The sequence below is a fragment of the Oryzias latipes genome, chromosome 9, assembly GCF_053564925.1.
Source record: "Oryzias latipes strain Hd-rR chromosome 9, Olatipes_Hd-rR_3.1".
Lineage (NCBI taxonomy): Eukaryota > Metazoa > Chordata > Actinopteri > Beloniformes > Adrianichthyidae > Oryzias > Oryzias latipes.
The window spans coordinates 6,482,079-6,499,415 of record NC_136245.1 but is presented as its reverse complement, the minus strand read 5'-3'; the positions used below and the strand labels follow the sequence as shown (position 1 = coordinate 6,499,415).

The 17,337-nt window shown below is 37.8% G+C and overlaps 1 protein-coding gene and 1 long non-coding RNA gene across 3 annotated transcripts; one reads left to right on the top strand and one right to left on the bottom strand.

Moving 5' to 3' along the window:
- Positions 1 to 729: 729 nt before the first annotated feature.
- On the bottom strand, positions 730 to 10,346 carry LOC105354829 (serine/threonine-protein kinase pim-1-like). Of its 2 annotated transcripts, XM_023958739.2 has the most exons (14): positions 10,090 to 10,346; positions 9,778 to 9,956; positions 9,448 to 9,533; positions 8,892 to 9,062; positions 6,417 to 6,605; positions 5,244 to 5,468; positions 4,727 to 4,792; positions 4,520 to 4,614; positions 4,252 to 4,299; positions 3,936 to 4,157; positions 3,110 to 3,290; positions 2,866 to 3,036; positions 1,920 to 2,777; positions 730 to 1,800 (listed from the first exon to the last, which is right to left on the bottom strand). In XM_023958739.2, exons 5-13 carry the CDS (start codon positions 6,589 to 6,591, stop codon positions 2,686 to 2,688), a joined length of 1,275 nt encoding a protein of 424 aa, XP_023814507.1. In that variant the 5' UTR covers positions 6,592 to 6,605; positions 8,892 to 9,062; positions 9,448 to 9,533; positions 9,778 to 9,956; positions 10,090 to 10,346; the 3' UTR covers positions 730 to 1,800; positions 1,920 to 2,685. The 2 variants fall into 2 exon arrangements, with proteins under 2 accessions (XP_023814507.1, XP_023814506.1); XM_023958738.2 differs by lacking the exons at positions 8,892 to 9,062; positions 9,448 to 9,533; positions 9,778 to 9,956; positions 10,090 to 10,346 and adding an exon at positions 6,721 to 7,142.
- A 2,694-nt stretch (positions 10,347 to 13,040) lies between these two features.
- LOC144994396 (uncharacterized) lies at positions 13,041 to 14,656 on the top strand. The gene is made up of 4 exons (XR_013657931.1): positions 13,041 to 13,174; positions 13,898 to 14,076; positions 14,156 to 14,285; positions 14,450 to 14,656. It is a non-coding gene; the product is annotated as an uncharacterized LOC144994396 (long non-coding RNA).
- The last annotated feature ends 2,681 nt before the right edge of the window (positions 14,657 to 17,337 follow it).

Genomic DNA, 17,337 nt, shown 5'->3' with positions numbered 1-17,337 from the left:
ACCCTAGTGACTTAGACCTCTTTTTTTATGCAAAACTAGTTTTTATGCAGAACCTGATCTTGTCAAACCTGCATTTTAGTTGTCTGTGGTGAAAAACCAAATACTCGTCATTTTTTCAAGAACCTTACCAAATGCTAAAACTTGCAGGAACATTCTTCCGACATATTAACTGTCTTGCATTGCATTGCAGCAATGTTCTCCATAAGTTTGAAGTTCAGTTTTTGCTGCACCAGTTACTTAACCACTTAGTTACTGCTAAAGAAATAATTCAAAAAGTTAATAGAAGATTTAATGCAATTTTTCTTTACAAAATATTGGACACATTCACAGGATTAAGTTTTTTTTTTGTTTTTATTAGCAGGTGGGTGGATGTATAGACAGAGTTATCAAACTCTAAGCTTCGTTTTGTTTCCAATCAGTATGTGGTCACACCACTAGGCTTTTCTTCACTGTGAAGAATCCTAGAATTTTCTTTTTAATTTATTATACTGTTTATTCTTACTACCATTTGTCACTACTTATAAACTCATTCAAGTTTATTTCAAACACAGTTGCTGGTAATTAAAGAAATGGTTAAAGAAGCTTTAAAATACTGTTACCTTTGTTTGTAAAAAAAACAAAACAAACATAATTCTTTCATTTAATGTTGGAAGATTATTAGACCTTGTTTTTTAGTTTCTGTTTGACCAAAAAAAAGAAAGAAAACAATAACAAAAAACATGACACATCTTCCAATTTCACTTCCTTTATTTCATCAATTGTAAAGCCAAATTTGAAAAAAACCAGTGAGGGGACGTGCAAGTGCTTTTTAATTCACTGTTTCTGCTTTAGAAGACCTAGTACGGTTTTGGGCAGGCTCCTAATTTTGTTTTTGCTTTGTCAGAGTTGCAAAAGGTCATGTAGAAAGCCGTTTGATGGTCCTATTTTTACCGATTCTTCTCAAGAATTTTATATCCCAATTTATCAAGAAAAGCTAGGTTTCGGTATGCTATGAAATAATTAAAAACGTTGAGACACGTCTTTAAGATGTGGGAGAAGCCCAAAAGGCCCGGATAAAACCCACACACGTGTATCGGAACCAGATCTGTGTTTTTGTTTTAACTACAGAAAATATTGCTTGTCCCTAAGTTTCTTTCCCCCCCCCTGTATTCAGTTTGTGTTGGTAGCCCCTTCCTAATGCGTTTTTCTTTGCAATTGAATTTGAATTTGCGATTTGAATCCTCATTTGATCTCAGTTATGTCCAATATTCTTTTATTATTTGAGATCTGTTCTGGAAAAATACAAAGACTTTGTAAAATTAGCTGATTCCCTACCACCCTCATGTAGAAGCTCATTTGGAATGCTAACACTGTGGTTTCTATGGCTTGTTTTGGGAAAATAGTCAGATCTGCAATAACTGGAGGTGGTCTCCAACCCCCTCCCAACATCTTTTGGTTCTTTAAACACTATGCAACCTTGTTAGACATAGTACGCTTCTAATTAAAACGATTTTTGTTTTTTGAGCTTCCAATTATACGTTTTTATAGATTAATTAAAAAGCCTTGTCTGGTTTTTGCACGTCCCCTCCTAGTTTTTATGTTTTCCTTCATGCCAATGAAATCCACCTGGTTTGGGTGGAGCACGCTCCTCTCCTGCCAAGCTCTCTATGAAGATGAGGTCGGACTCCCTTGAAGGCCAATGTGAGTTTAGGGAGAACCCTCGGGAAAGGCAGGGGGGTTAAAGGAGCTGCAGAAAAAGTGTGCTAGCAGCACACTGTAACAACCCCCCCACCAGCACCACCACCACCACGCCAAGGAGTCCTGTTGAAAAGAGTTAAAGAAAAGAGTTAGGAAAGGACACTGCTGTAACTTATACAGCTTTATTTTGGGTACATTACTTTTTTTACATACTGCAGTGATTGTTTAGGATAACAACTCACCAAAATGTGAGACTCAGACGGTCCTGCCAACTCTCTCTGGAGGAGATCTGCACACGGCATCCACGAAGGTCACTGCAACACCGACGAGTCCTGGTCACTGCAACACCGACGAGTCCCGGTCACTGCAACACCGACGAGTCCTGGTCACTGCAACACCGACGAGTCCTGGTCACTGCAACAACGACGAGTCCCGGTCACTGCAACAAGGAAAACGAGGCAGATCTTTCTGTGAGAATCAGCATTAGCACAATCAGTGGACAGAGAACCCAAAAGACATTTAATGCGAGTGAGGAGCTTTTGTCCAGTTTCAACTAATTCCAGTATCTTTACCCCATCTGGATTTTCAATTATACTATACTACGTTTCTACTAGTAGTGCCGTTTTTCCAAACATCCAACCAAAAGTAGACCGAAAAAAAAAAATGTTGGTAAACACGGGACCTAATAATCATGGGAAATGCTACTTTTTAAACCAATTCCAATTTTAAATCTGCCTATGTGGCACTAAGAGTAAAAACTTTAATTTTATAATATTGCCATCGTCTGCCCCTACTTGCAGCTAAACTTTAGTATTTATCATTTTCCTTTACATATTTATTCTAAGGTCAATTTAGGTTTAAGATTTTTGCTGAAATTTCTAAACTGTTTTAAATTTCAGACTTTTGAGTTCTCTGTCCCTGTGTGTGTGTGTGTGTGTGTGTGTGTGTGTGTGTGTGTGTGTGTGCATGTTTGTAGGTGTGTCTGAGTCTGAGTGATTTCTTTTTCTTTTATCTGAGCCATGGATGGTGGAGGAGATCTTGCAGGTAGGGGCGCTGTTCTTCAGAAGTATTCAAACATGCTTGGAAAAAGTCTTGGCACTCTGGAGAAAGAAAAGAAAAGTAAAGCAAAGATTAAGGTCAGATAAGGTCAGAGCCTCAGCATCCATGCCGAGAAAGAGGATTTCTTACCTTCTGACAGTTCACTGTCAATCATCAGATCCCCTTCGAGAAAATCCATTGTTGAGAAATCGCCGTGGGAATGGAGGGTTTCATACAAAACTACCCCAAGCTGCCACACTGTGGTTGACCCTGGGCTACAAAAGCCTTTAAAGGCTTCTGGGGGGGCATTTATAGGAGTTCCTGGAAAAAAATAAATATTAGTCATATTCCTGCTCATTTGACATGTTTTTATTTGTTGATGCAGATCTTCTACCTGAAAATCCTCTAAGGATGGAATCCTTTTCTGCCATGCAGCTCACTCCAAAGTCTATAAGACGAGCTTGTGGTGTATTTGAGTGGCTTTGAATGAGGATGTTTTCAGTTTTGATGTCTTGGTGGAAGATATTTCTGTCCTCGAGGTCGATGGCTGTGCGAATGAGCTGTGTCATTATGATCTGAAATAGATAAAAAAGAAGTAATAAGCTGAGGCAGCAAAGCACAAGCCTCCTTCTAAAACAGCATGCACGCCGGCCTCGTCAAGATGCGTTCAGGTGGCCACCTCCAATGAAAAGTCTATGTGAATGTGCATTTTGGGCCTTCACCTTTAAAACTCTCGCTGCGCACGTTTTTATGGCCGTTTTCAAGCTCCACGTACAAAACGAACGGCCATTGAACATGTGTTGCAAGTCAAACCAGGTTGAATTTTGACCTTTCGGGGAGTTGTGCAGGATGAATGACCCCCCCCCCAATTTACAAAATTTACAAGTTGTGCCCAAATCGAGAGATTTGCACCGCTTCAAAATTTTGGCACCAAGCCTCTCTAAAAGCGAATAAGCCAGTGTGAACACCTTAGGCTAAATGCGTGTTCAAGAAGCCGCGTTTAGCACGTTCTTGACCACGCATCACATGTCCAGTGTACATGTAGCTTTAGAAGTACTCTTCTTTCTAATGTTCTGAACCTGCTAAAAGCTACTTTTGCTTCTGCATCGGACACTTAACTACTTTATGAAACAAGGTTGCATTGAATAAACATTTCAGCTACAGGAAGTTTCTGCAGCAACAGAACACCATAAACCAACACAGACTGCACACAGGCCTACCTTGGCTTCTTCTTCTTCCAGTGTGCCTCCTTTGGTATCAATGTAATGAAAGAGGTCCTCACAAGGGATTGGTCTCTCCATGACCAGGAGGATTTCTCTGCCGATGTCATACCAGTCCAACAGGGCTACTGGCGCTGCTTTTCCATCTGAAGGAATGGATTCATCTCGTAATTTTAACATTATGGCCACTTCAGAAGGAACCATTTTTCCACTGCCATCATCCTGAAGAATCAAAACAAAGAGAGCATGAGGAAGAGAAGCACAGAAACCCATTTAGAGCAGAGATACTCAGAGTCATTTGGCTCAAGCAACTTACCAGTTGTTTATTTCTGATGAAGCATTTCAAAATGTGCTTGATGGCTACCTGCAAGACACAAACAAGAGCATTTCTGACTGTGAGATGACTGACAGGAGACAATCTGGGATCATTTAGATTTCCCCTCCATCAAAATCTATTTTCATTCAGACCATCTAAACCACAAACATCAATAGTCTGATTGTAAATGAATGTATCCAAGTACTTTTGTCATGGTTTTATAAAAAGTCTGTAGCTCATTTACTGTAGCTGCATACAAAACACTTACTGGTAGGTTGTCAGATTTCCGAAAGCCACCATAAATGGAACCATAACCTCCTTCAGCAAATTGATATTTTTCCACATATTTGGCTTCAAATTTATCTGAACACAAAAAAACAGAAATACAATATTAGTTCATTTATGATTGAAAATTATATTATTAAACATAAAGTAACAGTGTAATAAAAAGGAAAATGTTTTACAATCCTCAGACCTTTATCGGTAATCTCAGTTTTCTCTGAGGATGTTGCAGTTTGTTCGGCGTCACTGGAACTGGAATCTGAAAATGACAAGAAAAGGGTTTTCTTATTGCAGAGCTTTTCTTTTTTACACCTCTACTACCCCTTTGTGCTAAAACTTAGAGGCAAAACTGTATTTAAGTGTTTTTTAAAGATGTGTTTTTAAAAAACGGGCTGTGAATTTTAAGAAGCATCTTTAGGAAAGTTGAACCACAGACACTTGCTTTGATTGTAACAACTAAAACATTTTTTTTAAATTAGTGTGGGGGCTTAGGAAATGTAAAATATGTTGATGCAAAATAGAGACATTCATTTGGTTGCAGTGTTTGCAGTTAAAGCAGACTTTAAAACAAAGGCAACTCATTTTTACGTTTTGAGATAGTCTGAGAGGAGTATGATTCTTTTCTAGTCCTTAATTTGTTATGACACTTTTATTTTTAATTTTTTTCCTTGTCCCGCAAAAAAACCATGGGGTCTGTGTGTCTTATTTACCTTTTAGAGTCGTTTTCCTCTTCTTCGGCTCTGTTATTTCTTCCTCTTTGTCTTCCTGTCTTTTCCTCTTTAGTGTTGTCACTTGGGTCTTGTCTTGGGTGCTGGTAGAGGGTTGTGAAGGCTCAGGTGCAGAAGACTCAATCGGTTTATGGTTTAGATGTTTTTTCTTCTGTTTCTTCTTTCTAGGGAAAGACTTCCTCTCAGCGTTTTTGGTTGGTCCATCATCTGAAGATCAACAACAAAACAGCTTAATTAGTAAAGAATATTCATTTTATATTTCACAGTTTACTGCTCGAGTTCACACCAAGTATATCAATGTGTTGGGGGCTTTTATTTGAAAAGCTAAATGAGTTGAGATGTTATCACAAAAACACAAAAACCAAAGTTTGTCATCGTTACGAAGCAAATGTGTAACTGAAGGTTTTGCCGGGACTCTCATTTCCCACCATATTTTGGTTTGTCTTTGGCAGAACCTTCATTTGATGTTTATTACACAAAAACTTGAGTAACAAAAAATGTTTTAATGTACGCGCCTTACTTTTCTCTTTTTGTTGTCAAAGAGTGTTGCTAAGCAACTTTGAAAAAAGGGCTCTCTGATATCACTGATGTCATGAACTGTTGCTAAGTGACACAGCATGTGACTTTGGCTTCTTTTTAGTGTTTATGTTTAAAATGACACATTCTGAAAAACACTTCAGTATAAAACATTTTGGAAAAAATGTGATATGTACTGTTTTGAAATGTACGTTAAAGGTTTGGACGATTTTAAACCAGTGTTATATCTTAGGAAATGCATAATGTTGATAAAAATCCATCATAATAGAGACATTTATTTGGGTGGAGTGTTTGCATTCAGCTTCAGAGCCATTTTAGAAACAAATTTAGGACTTCAGTGTTTCTTTTGACAGTCGACTGCTGTCATGAGCTTTGAGGCCCACAAACTGACTGAAAAATACCAGCAACTCAACTTTTGAGAGGAGTGTGACGATCCGGTAGTTTTTAATTTGTCACGATAGTTTTATTTTTTTTAATTTTCTGAATTTGAATTTCTTTTTGTAGCACTGTACTGTCAAATTATTAGTGAGATGTCCTTTAAAAATAAATTAGAGTTGGACCTATTCTGTTCAGCCTACAGGTTGTAGTGTTGTTTGGGGTCTGTGTCAGTTTATTTACCTTTCAGAGGGGTTTTCACCTTCTTTGGCTCTATTATTTTGTCTTCCTCTTTGTCTTCCTGTTTCTTTCTTTTTAGTTTTCTCACTGGGGGGTTGTCTTGGGTGCTGGTAGATTGTTGAGAAGGCTCAGATTCAGGAGTCTCACTTGGCACCGGGAACGTCCCTTTTTTCTTCATTTTCTTCCTCTCGACTTGTTGGGAAAAGCAGGATGAGTTAAGATATTATCAAAGCAACACAAAAACCAAACTTTGACATCTTCACGACGCAAACGTGTAACTAAAAGTTTTGCTGGGACTCTCATTTACCAGTATGTTTTGGATTGTCCATGGCAGAATCTTTGTCCATGATCGTTCCTTGTTTATTACACAAAAACTTGAGGAAATCGGAAAGTCTTTCCTTAGTCTCAAAATGTGTGCTTTACTTTGGAGATCGAAGAGTGTTGTGGTTTAACCGTATTGCTAAGCAACTTATAAAGTGGGGCTCTCTGATATCAGTGATGTCACAGTTTGTTGCTAAGTTACACGGCATGGAACTTTAGCATTAGTTTACTTTTTGGTGCTTACATGTGAATCAATACATTCTGAAAAATACTAAAACATTTGTGAAAAATGTGATTTTACAACATTTGTATTGTATGTTTCAGACCCAGAGGTCCAACACATTATATTGTGCATAAAGCAAAAAAGCTGTCATGAACTTGATTTGACTACACTACCCATAATGCCTAGAGGAACTAAGCGGCAGGGGATTGGTCAGAGTGGTTGATAGGAAGCTTTTCTTGTAAACTGAGTTTTTGTTGTATATTTTCTTTATTAAAAATGAATCCATTGATTACTTTAATTTATTTCCATCTACAAAGTTTTAAAGTCCTAGAATGCTTGAATGCATCACCCAGTCCACCAAACCCCTCATGCGGGGGATCAGCTTTAAACAGCCAATCAGAGGTAGTGGCTGTTCCGCTAGGCCCAGCAGCTCTCACATCAGTTTCTGAGCACGTTACCACGAGTCTTTTCACTTTAACCACGTAACACAGGAGAGCCCTTGCTGTTCTAGCAGAGCAAGCTGTGGAAGACCAGAGAGGCGTCACTATCGGGGCGTTAGCTATAGCAATTAAATTCTCAACGGCCATTTTGAGAGTTGTAGCAGCTGAAATCCACGTCTTTGAATCCACAACATTGGTGAGAAATGTGTTCCTGTAGCTGTGATGCTGCCCTGAAAACCCGAACAAGTTACCAAAACTCATTTGCCACAATTATTGTAAGTTGATTAACTTAAAAGTATGATTTTTCCATAACATAAAATGTTTAATTGTGTGCTACTTGTATTTTATGATAAGAGTAAAATTAAAAGCGTTACATTTGTGCAAATCAAATATTTGCATTAAATATGACTTATGTTTTCCTATTAAGACAACTTAATTGTCATCAGTTACTATGACTCACCAGTTTTAAGTTTTCAAGCCACAGGAATAAGTTTGCACAACTTAAAAAAAATAAGTACACAACAACACAATTTTATCTTAACAGAACTTAATCTTTACTATACCATGGTCCGGTTGAATACTTGATATTGATTGGCTGCTGGGTGTGCAAGTGATATACAGTACCACAGGATAACCACACGGTGAAAGAAGTTCCGGTCACCTAGCTTAAATGTTTTGTATCACTGCGCCGGCTTCTTTAAAACAACCTTTTGCTTCATCATTTGGACAAAAACAAAGGGTAAGAGGTGAACTTTCTCATATATATATATATATATATATATATATATATATATATATATATATATATATATATATATATATATATATATATATATATATATATATATATATATATATATCGCTTTATATTGTCGAATCTTGATTGCAGCGCTTCCACAGCGTGCGTTAAAAAGTGATAATGCATACTTCGTCGGCCATTAACCCTTACTTAGTTCCTTTCTTATACAGGGGTAATCAAATCTTTTGAGTCAGTAAACCCCAAAACCATTCATTTCAAAACTTAAATATTTTTAGGCAAATGATTGCCTAAAAAACATTAAGTAACAGTAACTTAAATAAAGATGTCATAAACATCTGCCTAACAATATTATTTGCTCACTCCCTTCTGTGCAATGTTGAAATTAAAGAAAATTACACTTAATAAAAACGTCAAAACAAGCTAAACATTGGTGTTACTTGATAAAAGACAGTGTGAACTTTGACCGTACTACCTGAACAAATGCAGAGTATATAGTGCAACATTTTTGAGGCATTGTTTAGACAAAGGGAGATAACTATAGTCTGTTATAATGTTTTATGTCTCCTTATTTCAACTTAGTTTTACATATGTATCATCAAGTCATTTTTGAGGGTCTGCAACCTGGATGGTAGTTTACCTTCTAGACCAAGTCAAATCTTTTGAGTAAATTCAAACGTGTTGGTCAGTGCTTTGGGATATTTGAGTTGCATTGCATAGATGAGTCCAAACATTACCAGGAAGGCATCACAGAATCTGGGGAGGCTGACCACTTCATCATTTTCAATCACAACAGGGATTTCTACAGGCTCGTAGTGCACTGGACTTGTGTGATGGTCGTTGATGACAGTAAGAAGCCCCACTACGACACCATCAAGCTCTGGCTCATCAGACTCCTCCTTCTGCATCTGTAAAAGAAAAAGAGAGATGCTAATCATAATCAAATCAACAGAAAATACAGTGCATCTTGATTTAAGAGAGTCCTGTTACAATGCAATGCCTCTATAGTGATAAACACAAAACACCTGTTCTACACCAAACTCAATCAACTTACCAGACAATCTAAATGCAGTGAAATATATATATTAAGCTAATGAAGTAATACTGTTCAAGTTTGTCATACTGAAGATCTTTATCACAGGAAACAATACGCCGATGCAGTTCCTTTGTAGTGACACCAAAGAAAACAGACCATTTATGAAAACTGTATAGACTAAACAAAATGACGTTAGCATTTTGATGAACTATATACGTAATAAACAGTAGTATCTATTGGATACATAAAAAACTCACTGTGCAAGTTTTAAATCTCCAGAGACATCCTCATGCAGATAAACAGGCAGGGCGTGAAGAACAGTAGTGCGCTTGGTGTGAATGTCCTGGATTTCCAGTTTACATAAAAAACAAAAAAGTACAGATGCAGAAGTCAATTTACTTAAAGCTTTTGTCAATTTGTTCACATCTTCAATGCAGTCAGACAAATGGCAAATATAAAATGGACAAAGTGCAATATTAGGGGTAGAAAATAAAGCTAATTGTCAAAAAAAGAAGAAAAAAAACACAAAACAAAACATCATCATCATTACTATTGGATAAACTTGAGATGTCAAATAATTAATTTACCTGCTCATCGTGATTTTTTTTTCTGCCAGAGCGTATGCAGTTCCCCCAGTTTTTGATGCCTTCTATCTGGTCATAAGTGGTCATAGGGTCATAAGTCGACCAGGAAGATGATGGTCAAGTTCAGAATAAAAAGTGTTGGGCAGGTTCTGATTTGTAATCCGCTGAAACTCTGCATACACCTGAATAAAACGCAACAACAGACTTTAATTATGAGTGAAAAAATATCTCACACCCATGTTTAAAGCAGCACATGGATGCCAAATGAGTAAGAATCATGATTTTCATTTTAAGAGGAGAGCTGATCCATATTACCTCCGACTCTATTTTCAGAGCAGGCCACAGGTCCAGGAGCTCAATAACCCGTGGACAGGACATCACTGCAGGAGGGAGGAAAGAAGAGAGAGAAAACCCCAAAAAGTGCTTTAGAAACCCAGGTTGCGTCCAAATGACCACCCTAATCACTATATAGCGCGTTCTCCATTTTGTAGTGCTGTCCAAATTCCAAAATCGAGTGCCATAGAAATTTCCCAGAAGTCTCTGCAAAAAAAGTGTGCATCAATGCTCACTATATTGACGAATATAGACCACGATGCATATAGCTGTACTTGTCCAAATTGTCCCTGAATATTTTCAGAATTTTAAAATGAACTGGTGAATTTTAAGACATTTTTTTCATCTTTTACTCCACAGCCTCTTGAAGTCTGGCGTTTGGCCTGCTGCAGGGGTCAGATTTCCCCCCTACTCCCCCTGCAGGGTTCCTGCTCATATGTTAATTAGCCAGCAGTGACAAGCAAGATGAGAGGAGTTTGAATGAGGCCACAAAAAGACAGTTCAGCACTGAAAGACTGCTTTTTCATTTTTTTTTTTTGTATATCTTTCAGTGTCATGCTGTGAGGTTGATGACTGGGTAGGCACCGATTCCTCTGGAGTCAGATTTACTAAATAACTGAAAATTTCACCTTTCATGATCCAACGGCAGCTAACAGTTTAAGAAATACACACAAGAGCATATTTGTCCTCCAGAGAATATTTCTTTTGTCGACATGGATAGAACACTCTTGTTGTGTATAAATTATTCATATGTACTGAAAACAAATTAAAGTATACAGATGTGTTCAGCACATGCCTCTTAGGCTTGCCTCGCCTAAAGCCTTTTCTGGGGACTTTTTTCCCCCAATTAACTTTATTGCACATTTTTCAATTTACAAAAATTCACTTGCCCAATAGAGAAACAATTGTTAATATCAACTTTTCTGCCGGCCTACAGCAGCGTTTTCAGCGCACGTCTATGTTAACATTGAGCCCTGCCGTCAGACATGAGGCACAGCGCTTCCGAGCCTCACCCGGAGATTGAGCTCCGTCTGTGATCGCGCAACAATCAAATTCGGCGATTTTAACCTCAGAAACTTTGGAAAACGTGTTGAGATGACTGAAAATGTATATTTAACTCAGATCTTTCCACGGAATCCGGTGTCAGACCGTAGAACAAGTGAACAAAACAATGAAGCTCAGAGAAGCGATCTCCGGCCGTTTGTGCACTACATCTCCCATGATGCATTGGGTTAAGTTACAGCATCTCAGCGCACAATGAGTTTTCGTGCTAAAAGTCTTGAGACCACAACAAACACACATCAAACAGTTTTTAAATCTTCTACCTTAACTTTTATTACGTCTTTTAGAAACAACAGCTGCAACTTCCAGCTTTTTCTGACACATCACCCAAATGCATGTGAGATTGCGGAGGGACTGATACAGACTATGAGTTTCTCCTTTTTTTGGTAATTTTTGGATGCTGGTGTGCCGCGGGATTTTTTTCAAGGTTAAAGTGTGCCGTGGCTCAACAAAGGTCAAAAAATACTGCATTAGATCATTAGAAATTCGAGTTGTGGGTGGGACTGTTGGCATGGAACAAGCCCACTTCCATTCCCCTTCCTGTTGCAGGGCAGAGTGAAGCGGGGAGCTTGTGGCCTGTCCAGCAGATTTTCTACATTGTTCAAAAACTATTTTATCATCTGCTCTTGATTCACAGCAATTTGAATAAAGAAATACAAATTTAGGTTTAATTTTCTATATGTCCTCCATCATTAAAAAAAGGCCACAAGAACATGTTAAAAACAACAAAAACATAAAGTGTGTCTTTAAAGAATAGTATGATTTTTTTTAGAAGAGCAAGTGAATACTTCACTGATTGTTATTTTAATGTAGAATAGTTAAAGAGTAAAAACAAACATTATACACAAGTGTTGTCATGTAAATATTAATGTAAGACCTCTTGAATGTAGCCAGAGCGGAAAACAAAGAGCGGAACGTTTCACAAGGTTCCGTGTTTCTTACGGCCCTGTTAGAGCGCTACAATATTTGTAAACAAGCGTTTAAACTTCCACTATGCGTTTAATTTGGCACGAAAAAAACTTTTGCAACTTAGCTAAAATAGACGAACCCGGTTTAATAAAAATAAACGTTGTTGAGTTCGTATTAAATCCCAATTTAGAATGTTTTTGCGGGGCTGCCAGAGCTCGGCATTAAATTCAAACAGGGATGATTTGAGGGAATCACTTATGAGGTGCCGTGTAGGACATTATTCAGAATTAGCATTCACATACACATGTGAAATCTCTCACACACACTAGTGAAATGCTTGTATACATACAACTGAAAATGTATTCATTCACATACACATGTGAAATCTCTCACATACACATGTGAAATCTCTTACATACACATGTGAAATCTCTTACATACACATGTGAAATCTCTCACATACACATGTGAAATCTCTCACATACACATGTGAAATCTCTCACATACACATGTGAAATCTCTCACATACACATGTGAAATCTCTTACATACACATGTGAAATCTCTCAAATACACATGTGAAATCTCTCACATACACATGTGAAATCTCTCACATACACATGTGAAATGCTCTCACACACACTACTGAAAATGCTCTCACATACACATGTGAAATGCTCTCACACACACTACTGAAATCCTCTCACACACACTACTGAAATCCTCTCACACACACTACTGAAATCCTCTCACACACACTACTGAAATCCTCTCACATACACATGTGAAATGCTCTCACACACACTACTGAAATCCTCTCACATACACATGTGAAATGCTCTCACACACACTACTGAAAATGCTCTCACACACACTACTGAAATCCTCTCACACACACTACTGAAATCCTCTCACACACACTACTGAAATCCTCTCACACACACTACTGAAATCCTCTCACACACACTACTGAAATTTTCGACAGAAACGGAAGGCATTTCAGTAGAAACGGAAGTTGGCTGATTATCGCGAGATAATCATTCGTCTGAATCATTCGAAAATGGCAGCCGGTTGCGCAAGGAAAACCACCGAAACGTGTAAGTATATTAAAAAATATCCAGTATCTGTTGTAAAATATATTTGTAAATACTTAAGATGATGTGTTTAATATGTTATATTCCTCAATCAACAACCTAGATTGTTTTGAAGCTCATCAATTTCAGTAATGCTAAAGCTAACGCTAACGCGAATTAGCGCCGAAGGCTAAAAACAAACGCTAGATATTACATCAAAAAGCAGTGACTTCTAACCGTAGTCACAAGTTATTAACACATGTTTTAAATGTGTTCATATATGTAGGGACAGACGAGGATGAGGAAAATCCGATCCATTTGCGGATGGAGAAAGATAGCCTGTTTGTTTTCAAGCTAGCTCGTGCCAGATGGGTAGAGACACATGATCAGATTTGACTTCATTTTAATAAACGGTTAATCGTTGTCGTACTGGGTTAAAGGTTTATGTTAAAGACCCAGAAGAGAGAGGAGGAAAGGGCTAGAAGGGAGGAACAGCGACAGGAGAGTCTGTTAAGTTTACTTGAGTTGAAATTATTGTTCTTAAATGTAATTCAGCCATTGTTTTTCCAATTTGTTTAATAAATGTATGAACAAAAATGAATAATTTACATGTATTATTTAAATCTGAGCTATTTTTAACAATCTTAAAAGGATTTTCATATAAATATCAGATGTACATATTTAGAATTTCGTTTTATATGTTAATATTTATTTTTATACATGTTAACAATAATCCTGGTCTTCTAGAGTCATGTGTGTCACAGTTGGAGCTGAAAGGAAAGCAAAGATTTGTCCTTGCAGACAGACGTGACTCTGCTCGTCCTGCATGTTCCTGGTGTGGCTCAACATCTGTGGCTAAGCAGTCGCCTTTGCTGATGCACAGAATGTGCAGAATTGAACTGCAGGCAATGATTTTCATTGCAAAGGTTGGTTTTACTTCCAGTGCCCTCAGAAATATTGCTCTCCTCCTCATCTTTATCATGCCAAATGCTCTCTTCACAACAGAGCGTGTTCTGGAGTGGTTCTGGTTGTAACTGCCTCAATGGCATTCCTCATGGGTTCCCTGTAGGGTGTCAGCAGCATGATGGGATGTGCAATGCAGGGATACCCACCATCACCCAAAAGGATCCTTCAGGTGGGTTTGTTTGATTTACATAAATTGGGCTTTTACGTAGAACCCGTGAATCCTGGATTCTCAACAAAAATATCTATAAATTTGGCATTAGAGTCACATACAGCATGCATTTTAAGGGAATAAAAAAGCTTCCTGTTAAAATAACAAGCTGCATTATCTTTTAGGGCCTTTATTCTTATGTGGCAGCCATCAATGCTCCTTGTGACCCTTTGGAAGGAGAAAGACCAAGCGAGCTGCTAAAATCCAGAGGCGACTTATGGTAGTTCATTCCCACTGGGAAGCTGGGTGACCCTGCTCATCAGCTGGAGGATGCGGTCTGCCGTCCTGTGGACAACATGGCTCACGGTGGACCGTGTCATGTCAAAGACTCTGGCAACCACACTGTAAGATGAGCAACACGCCAGCCAGAAAAGAAACACCAGGACGTCAGTCTCCTGTGACCCCCCAGAGTGTGAGGAACCCGAAGCTGATGCTTCAGGACCATCGACCCAGATGCTCGATGGTCCTGCGGGTCAACCGAAAATCCAGTCTTGTGTCGGACTGACCGTCAGCGTAAAGGGCCAGGACAGACACCTTTGTGTTGGTAAAGCAGTAGAGACGTGGAAGACCCTGGAAAATGCAACATTAATTATTTCATTGAGGAAATTAAATCACATTTTTTTAATGTTTCTATTTATTTTGATGTCTTACATTTTAGATTATGAAGTATTTATTAATTCTGGAAAATCTCGTGGTTTTTATTTGGCTGGGTTTTTGGATTTTCATTTAAACTTTTAAAAATGAAAGTTTTTGTTTTGTTTTTGTTTAAAACAAGTGATATGGTTTGACTCTGAATTAAAAATTATAAACTTTGAACTCACAAGTGTTTCATGTAATTGGACTACACAACTCACTTGAAAAAGAATGTTAAACTCTTACCCAGCAGACTGTGTAACCTTGAGCATGATTAGTAACAAAGTTTAAGTTAAAGTTTAGGTTTAACTAAAAAAAAAGCTTTAAGTTTAACTCACAAGTTATTCTGTCTGGTCAGGGCATCCAGAGGAAATCTTCTGAGATGTCTGCTTGTCCTTGCCGTCCTGTGATGCTGCATATCTGCTCGTTTTCAGTTTGATCTCACGAAAAACGGTTGAATTATTGCCAGGAACACGGACAGATTCATTTTCAAAGCCATTTTCAGTAAGGTGTAAGAAAACTACAGAAAAAAATGCCTCCTTGCAAGAGCCCGTTAATCGTTCAGCGGCACAAAAACAAAATAAATATTGGCATGAAAAAATAACTTGGGGGTTTATTTATGAACAAATACATTAAATCAACACCAAAGTGTTTGTAATTTAATTATTTATAAATCAGTCACGTTTTCCATGATCAGAACACAGCAGATTCATAAATAGTCTTTGTAAAATGTTCATATTTATTATGTTTTTACTCTGACAAATAAGTGTCATTCTCCGCGTTAAATAGGAGTAGTTCGCCTCCAGACCAGGTGGTAGCGGTAATGCGCCACTTTGTTTCCGTGTCAAGCGCGTTATGAACAACACCCAAAAGAAAAAAGTACTGAGCACGGGTGTCTGAATTGCTTTTAAATTCAGAGAACTATATAGAACTATATAGTTCTGCACTATATAGGGTTTTAGTAGTTAGGGATCAGGGCAGGAATTCGGACACAGGTTCATTTCCACTGAAATGCCTTCAGTCGAGCAACTTCGTTTCTAACAATAAAGTAAAAAAAAAAAACGTTTCTACTGAAATGCCTTCCGTTTCTATTGAAATTTTCACATGTGTATGTGAGAGGATTTTGGATAGTGTGTGTGAGAGCATTTTCACATGTGTATGTGAGAGCATTTTCACATGTGTATGTGAGAGCATTTTCAGTAGTGTGTGTGAGAGCATTTCACATGTGTATGTGAGAGCATTTTCAGTAGTGTGTGTGAGAGCATTTTCAGTAGTGTGTGTGAGAGCATTTTCAGTAGTGTGTGTGAGAGCATTTTCAGTAGTGTGTGTGAGAGCATTTCACATGTGTATGTGAGAGCATTTTCAGTAGTGTGTGTGAGAGCATTTCACATGTGTATGTGAGAGATTTCACATGTGTATGTGAGAGATTTCACATGTGTATGTGAGAGCATTTTCACATGTGTATGTGAGAGCATTTTCAGTAGTGTGTGTGAGAGCATTTTCAGTAGTGTGTGTGAGAGCATTTTCAGTAGTGTGTGTGAGAGCATTTCACATGTGTATGTGAGAGCATTTTCAGTAGTGTGTGTGAGAGCATTTCACATGTGTATGTGAGAGCATTTTCAGTAGTGTGTGTGAGAGCATTTCACATGTGTATGTGAGAGATTTCACATGTGTATGTGAGAGATTTCACATGTGTATGTGAATGAATACATTTTCAGTTGTATGTATACAAGCATTTCACTAGTGTGTGTGAGAGATTTCACATGTGTATGTGAATGCTAATTCTGAATAATGTCCTACACGGCACCTCATAATCACTGACCAAGAACTAGCCATCGATTAGGTTCAGATTTAAGAAAAATCACAACAACGGAGAATTCTAGCAAAAGATAGAGGAATAGACGGCTTAGACACGTCTGTGACTACACATTATCATAGTGGATTTATTTTTTCTTTTTCTTTTTTTGCAAGTGTCTGAAATGCAGATATTTTTTTCATTGACACGATGGAAATAAATGTAATAATAATTTTTAACTGATAAAAAAAACCCACCATAAGCAAACAGAAGTATTATGATCAATGACATTTTGCAAAATGTAAAAAAGGCTTTGGATTAAGTTTAACTGTTATTGAGTTCTAGCCTCTTAGTTCAATTCAATCTAAACTTAAATCTATTCAAACTATTTCTACAGAATTACAAGAAATAAACTCTAAAAATAATCAATTATTGGAATGGGAAATAAAATGAATTAATCTATGGAGGTCTGGATGTGGAATCATGCCCGTAATTAAAGTGGAAAAATGCACAACAGGCTGATCCAACTTTGATGTATTGCCTTTGAAACAAATCTAAATGAAAGTGGGTGTGGCCTCCACATGC

What these genes read in the sequence shown, in the direction of transcription:
- LOC105354829 (XM_023958738.2), bottom strand. Translation starts at nt 6,760, where the DNA reads ATGGACAAAGATTCTGCCATGGACAATCCAAAACATACTG. An exon ending in GGACAATCCAAAACATACTG is followed by an intron (nt 6,606 to 6,720) that starts GTAAATGAGAGT and finishes TTTCCCAACAAG; the next exon opens with TCGAGAGGAAGAAAATGAAG. An exon ending in TCATCAGAAATAAACAACTG is followed by an intron (nt 4,158 to 4,251) that starts GTAAGTTGCTTG and finishes TTGATTCTTCAG; the next exon opens with GATGATGGCAGTGGAAAAAT.